This window comes from Myotis lucifugus, unplaced genomic scaffold (assembly GCF_000147115.1).
Source record: "Myotis lucifugus unplaced genomic scaffold, Myoluc2.0 scaffold_1332, whole genome shotgun sequence".
Lineage (NCBI taxonomy): Eukaryota > Metazoa > Chordata > Mammalia > Chiroptera > Vespertilionidae > Myotis > Myotis lucifugus.
This window is the reverse complement of record NW_005872380.1, coordinates 88,907-95,235: the sequence shown is the minus strand read 5'-3', so window position 1 is coordinate 95,235 and position 6,329 is coordinate 88,907. Positions and strand designations below refer to the sequence as shown.

At 49.2% G+C, this 6,329-nt stretch overlaps 2 protein-coding genes across 2 annotated transcripts; one reads left to right on the top strand and one right to left on the bottom strand.

Moving 5' to 3' along the window:
• The first annotated feature begins 1,039 nt into the window (after window positions 1–1,039).
• On the top strand, window positions 1,040–1,471 carry LOC102435413 (histone H2B type 1). The gene has a single exon (XM_006107665.3). The coding sequence runs from the start codon at window positions 1,040–1,042 to the stop codon at window positions 1,418–1,420; it is 381 nt and encodes a 126-aa protein (XP_006107727.1). The 3' UTR covers window positions 1,421–1,471.
• A 4,271-nt stretch (window positions 1,472–5,742) lies between these two features.
• Window positions 5,743–6,231, bottom strand: LOC102435103 (histone H3.1). Its single transcript, XM_006107664.3, has one exon. It carries the CDS (start codon window positions 6,194–6,196, stop codon window positions 5,786–5,788), a length of 411 nt encoding a protein of 136 aa, XP_006107726.1. The 5' UTR covers window positions 6,197–6,231; the 3' UTR covers window positions 5,743–5,785.
• Window positions 6,232–6,329: the final 98 nt, after the last annotated feature.

The following is a 6,329-nucleotide window of genomic DNA, read 5'->3' as shown; positions in this document are numbered from 1 at the left end:
GAGCCATCTGGACAGATCGCCAACACAGTTCGCAACTGAAGTCTCTGCTGTTCTCGCTCCTATTTATAACCTCAAACTCCTCCTGATTGGTCCGAATATTCAAATTCCGCGCGGCGATTTAAGTAATGTAACGGGCCTTGTGATTGGCTAGCGGGTCTATTAAAAAAATGGAAAGTTGCTCAGTTACCTTCTCACTTAGTTCTCCGCCCTGGACCCGCCCTGTATTTAGGTATTGATCGCCTTCCTTAATTGGCTTTGTTGAATCTCTTCGACAGTTTTTAATCTCCTTGTTCTGATTTACACTTGGGAGGAGGTAAAAGTGAAAGTTCCAGGGTTTCTCCATCTTCTCAAAAACTCGGCGTTTGAATTTGCGCAGTTTCGACCTTTATAAAAGCTTCTGACTTGAAAAGTATTAGATTTCTGCAACACAAGCGCCCTCTTTCATCGTTTCTAACCTTCAAACAAACTCTGGTATTTCTCTCACACACCCCGTCCCCAAGAAACAGAAAAATCCCACCGCTGTGAAGGTGGGACAGTTCTTTGAAACTTGGAAAACCTTTAGTGTTGCCGGCTTTGAGCAGACCGAACTGGGAATGTCAGCAGCATAATTTGGAAGATATTTAATATGCAGCTAACATCTACATGCTCTTTTCTAGCGTTAGCAACCCGGTCTCTAATTTGGCTGGAAAAGATACAGCCATGAATTTATATTACGCTTTGTCTGTTTAGATCTAGATCCAGGCAGAGACAAGATTCATAAATAGATACGATTGATAAGACATTTATGTAATTGTTTGCAATGTTATGAATAAGAAAACTTTCCTAAGGGAGGAGGAACAAAACACACAGGGCGGCTTCCTCCTTAACAGGCAGTAAGATTTGAAATCCCCTTGATTGCGTTGAAGGTTTCTATTGGATAATTTCAGCCAATCAGAGATTGACAGGGATTAAGCCCTTATTTGCATATAAGCCTTACAAATATAGGCCGGCCTGAGAGCGGCACTCACTCTGCTGGTTTTCTGTCTGAGACCTGAGCGCCATGCCCGAGCCCGCCAAGTCCGCGCCCGCCCCGAAGAAGGGCTCCAAGAAGGCGGTGACCAAGGCGCAGAAGAAGGACGGCAAGAAGCGCAAGCGCAGCCGCAAGGAGAGCTACTCGGTGTACGTGTACAAGGTGCTCAAGCAGGTGCACCCCGACACCGGCATCTCGTCCAAGGCCATGGGCATCATGAACTCGTTCGTCAACGACATCTTCGAGCGCATCGCGGGCGAGGCGTCGCGCCTGGCGCATTACAACAAGCGCTCGACCATCACGTCCCGCGAGATCCAGACGGCCGTGCGCCTGCTGCTGCCCGGCGAGCTGGCCAAGCACGCCGTGTCCGAGGGCACCAAGGCCGTCACCAAGTACACCAGCTCCAAGTAGACGCGCAAGTAAGCGGCCTGACTCCTGACCCCAAAGGCTCTTTTCAGAGCCACCCACACCTTCACGTAAAGAGCTGTAATGTGGGCCACTGTTCTCATCTCTAAGGAAATTCTTTGCAGATATGTTGGGGCAAATTGGGTATATAGAGGTCATGTACTTTCTGTCTCTGTGTAAGTTATTGTTCGGGCTGGTGAGGTTAAGGCTGGTTTCTGGCATATTAGGAATTGGACGGAGGCTATGGAACCAAAAAAGGTCCTTGGAGAGTACCTCAAACCTCTAGCCGTGTGATAGGCAACTTAGACTTGGAAGATCAAATGGGTTTTACAGGAGGAAGGAGATGAGAAGGAGACCTGAGACAGGCCAAAAACAAGGCCTGTTTGTTGGTAATGTCTTTGGCTTTTGCAGTCTTCCCTTAACAGGCTGATAATTAACAATGGTGTTTCAGCTGCAGAATTTCAACACTAACAAGTACACAGATACCCGAAATGTTGGGCTAGGAGCCCCGCCTCATGGCCTCCTGCGGGGTCACAGGACTGAGGTGGGCTTGGTGCAGATTCTTCCCTAATTGGGGTGCTGAGTGAAGAAACTAGGAAACTGTTCACTTCTTGAGAGCCTACGTGACAGATACTAGGAAAAGAGCAGTGTCCTCGACGGGCGTGTCACCTCGCTTGGACATGTAAGGTGATCACACAAGGGGGTAGCGTTGCCAAAAGCCGACATGAGTCAACCTTACAATCCCAAGTTCCCTGGAGGCAGTTCTGGGAGATGGAGAAATGATAAAGGAAGACAGCAAGAGGAAGGGATTAACTAAGGGTGTGGAGTGCAAATTTCAATGTTTGGACTGTAGTTAACAGGTTGAGTTTATTTGGTCCAACATGTTTGCTCTATGGGAGAGATGCAGGGCCAACTGCACAGCCTCCCATCGGCTGGGCCCCTTCCCTCAACTCCGGTTCTCAAGTCCACGGTCTCAGCAGAGAAGACGGTCTGGGGAGGGAGAAGGGAGAGGGAAGGGGGAGGGAGAAAGATGTGAGACTTGGCTGCCCGTTTACAATGTATCTGAAATGTGTTAACTTGCCCAATCTCTTTCCCCCTTGTTTCTGGCTGTGCATTTAAAATTAATTCGATGCAATTAAGTCATGGAACTCGGGGAACTTCTATTGGTCTGTGACCCTTTCTGTTCCATCACCTTGGAAATGGCCGGCCTGGCAGTGGATTCTGAGGCCACCATTGCATTAAGGTGATTTCCCACCTGTCATTCTCATTCTTCATGGGCCCTGACCAAGATGTTGGCACCAGCTACAGCCTCACATTCAGATTGTCTTGAAGGAAGAAAGAAGGAGAAGGGAATACCCCCACCATTTTTTTTGAAACCCTGAGGGATGGTATAAGATACCATTGACCAAAAATAATGGCCGTACTGTTGAGTAACACTCCCTCCACGTTCTGCGTGGAGTAGGGTTCGGTATCTGAAAGTGGAGCCGCACAACAAATGAAAGAAAAAGACACGAGATAATTTCGCAATATTGGGGGACCAGGCGGGCAAGTCCCGAAGGACTTCCTCCCTGTGCTTAGGTCTCACCAAGCTTTTATTCATCTGGGATGCACTCATAGCATAGTCCTTAGGCAGGTGACCCCCTTAACAGGCAGACTAGCCCATCAGCAAGGATTTACATAATAATAAATGGGAATTAAGGGAACTAAGGTGGGGATGCTTCAGCTATTATTACTTAAATTAACTGGATGGTTCCTAGATTAACTGGGTGGTGCAGTTCTGACCTTTGCTAGGACTTCAAAGGTTACTAGCTTTTGGGGGTCTCTGTTTAAACTCAGCTAGTGAAGACAGTGAATGGACTCCGGCACCGTACCTCACTGCAAAGGAAGGTTGGGGTGTTTAACTACTAAACAAGAAATGAAAATAAATTTCAGGGGACATGGCACAGGTCATGTCTAAAAGCAAGAGGGAACACTGGGGAGTTCTTACGTCTTCAGAAGGACACGTCTCCAGTACAACGGAAATGAATTGTAAATACTGGCCAGAATTGTTTCCGTGGGAGAGAAAGTAAGATGATACAGCTCTCATTAAAATTAAATGATCATTTTGCAGTAAATAGTGCTTGAGAGCATACGCAGCTGTGTGCAGTCAGCGCGAGGATGAACGGTCAGACTCAGTGCCTTCTGTGGACGAGGTCAGACTGAGTTTGGGGTCGCAGCAGTGATTGAAACACGCTACTGTTTTCATATACTTTCCAAGTATAACCATCTGCTACAGCAGCTCGTCCTATCTGCCTCGATCCTGCCTTTTTTTTTTCCTCTCAGCTCATTTAAGAAGATATACCAAGTTCTAATGAGCAGTCAGCATCGAGACCTCAGATCTATAATAAAATCAAACTGCCTTCGGTGCACGTTGTTGTGGGTCGGTGCTTCAGAGAATAGCTAATTCTATACCGGGAATAGAATTAGCTATTCTCTATGCTATGCTGGGATTTGCAAATGCTTACTCCCGCTGAGGGTTCACAGAAGACTGACTTTCTTGATGAGACCAAAACCACCCATTTAAAGAGTAGGTTCCTAAAATGCATTCATGAGAATCACCCCAGGAGAACTGGGGACCGTGTTCATTGAGGGGCCTGAGTGGGTCTGAGACCACATTTCTAGCAAGATCCAAGCGTTGCCCAAACTGCTACTTTCCCCCAGACTGTCAAGTCCTCAGGGCAGAGCCTTCCGTTCTGCCACCAATACACTCATTAGAAATCCGTATTGTCAACTGTCATAAACAATGACCTCATTATTCTGTGTGACAAAGGACAAATAAAGGATAAATATTTCACAGGAAAGCCAAAGCTGCCTCACTTCTAACTGTACATTGTCATGGGAATGACATTAAAAAAAGCTAAGGTCACCCCAGCCGCTGCAGCTCAGGGGTAGAGCCTCCACCTGGGAACCAGGAGGTCACGGTTCAATTCCTAGTTGGGGTACATACCCAGGTTGTGGGCTTGGTCCCTGGGGTGGGGCGTGCAGGAGGCAGCCGATCAATGATTCTCTGTCATCATTGATGTTTCTATCTCTCCCTCTCCCTGCCTTGCAGAAATCAATAAAAATATGTATTTTTTAAAAAGCAAAGATAAGCCCTAACTGGTTTTGCTGAGTGTAAAGAGCATTAGTCTGTGGAATGCAGGGTCCCAGGTTCAATTCATGTCAGGGGCACATGCTCTGGTTGCGAGATTGATCCCCAATAGGGGGCATGCAGGAGGCAGCTGATCAATGATTCTCTCATCATTGATGTTTCTATTTCTCTCTCTCTCCCTCTCCCTTCCTCTCTGAAATCAATAAAAATATATTTTTTTAAAGCAAAGACCAAAGATGTCCCGATAGCATGTTTTCCGGTGATCAATGACCAAACGTGGGAACAAAGCTGAAGGAAGGGTCAACAGAAAATGCAGCCCCGCATCCAACCCTTTGTGGGTAAAGAACCTCACCTTTCACAGTGTCCATATCCTCCGAATTTCACGTACTATTTCTGCCCCTTCCAGTCTTCAAACACAGGGAAACAGCTCAGCCCATTGCTAAACCCCTGGGGACACCGGAAACTCACCTTTACATCCCCTTCCCGCTGGCCAGCCAGGCTCCTACCTGGGACAACTTTCCCACATGACCTGCTCACTTGTGGGGTACAAAGCAGCCCCAGAGGGGCCTGGGGGCATTGGGAACATCACAGGAAACTTGAAACCAGCAGTCCCACGTCACCCCCAGTAGACAAGCTGAGCAAGTGCACCCAGTCCCGTATGAAAACAGACCACCTCAATGTCCCAAATCAACTTCAAAAACCTCAAGACACATTAAAAATGTAAATATATAGAAATTGTTTTAACTAAATTAAATAAATGGGTAGCTCTTAAGAGCCTGTGAGTCGGGTGAAGTCAGTTCCGGGGAAGCCAGGTTCTGTGGTGAGGCCTGGGGCCTGGGTTCCACTTTAAGTGCAAAGCGATTTACTTAGCGGCTGAAGAGGCCGGTGTTTCCCAGTCGCCTCGGGCTGGGAGCCCCCATGGCTAATGTGCGCGAAACCACAAATCCTGCATTGCCCGAGGGGCTTCGGGGCGTGGCCTTTGTGGGAGGAAAGGGAGGACCTATTGTCTGGCTGTTCCTTTAAGATTAGCACCTAATTAGTATTTCACCAGCACAGGGTGTGTATTCTGCGCCTATAGACGCGTTCTGCATAATGACTTCACGCTTATTTGCAACAAGCTATGAGCTGCTGGCGGGAACTGAGTTTAGATCCCAGCCCTTAGCCCACAGCGCTTCTAATTGAGATTCTAGGCGGCTCTGAAAAGAGCCTTTGGGTTCCTGTGCAAGTGGGTAGGACGGAGCTCACGCCCGCTCCCCGCGGATGCGGCGCGCCAGCTGGATGTCCTTGGGCATGATGGTGACGCGCTTGGCGTGGATGGCGCACAGGTTGGTGTCCTCGAACAGCCCCACCAGGTAGGCCTCGCACGCCTCCTGCAGCGCCATGACGGCCGAGCTCTGGAAGCGCAGGTCGGTCTTGAAGTCCTGCGCGATCTCGCGCACCAGGCGCTGGAAGGGCAGCTTGCGGATCAGCAGCTCCGTGGACTTCTGGTAGCGGCGGATCTCGCGCAGGGCCACGGTGCCGGGCCGGTAGCGGTGCGGCTTCTTCACGCCGCCCGTGGCCGGCGCGCTCTTGCGGGCGGCCTTGGTGGCCAGCTGCTTGCGGGGCGCCTTCCCGCCCGTGGACTTGCGCGCCGTCTGCTTGGTCCGAGCCATTTGGAGGACAGTGAAGGAAACCGACTAAGTTGAATAAAAGGGGATGGGAAGAGGAGGCAACCCTTATATACCCTCAAAACCATGCTGATTGGTTGTGCGCTTTTCAAAAGTCCCGCGCAGAGAATCCATTGGC

What these genes read in the sequence shown, in the direction of transcription:
- LOC102435413 (XM_006107665.3), top strand. Translation starts at nt 1,040, where the DNA reads ATGCCCGAGCCCGCCAAGTCCGCGCCCGCCCCGAAGAAGGGCTCCAAG.
- LOC102435103 (XM_006107664.3), bottom strand. Translation starts at nt 6,196, where the DNA reads ATGGCTCGGACCAAGCAGACGGCGCGCAAGTCCACGGGCGGGAAGGCG.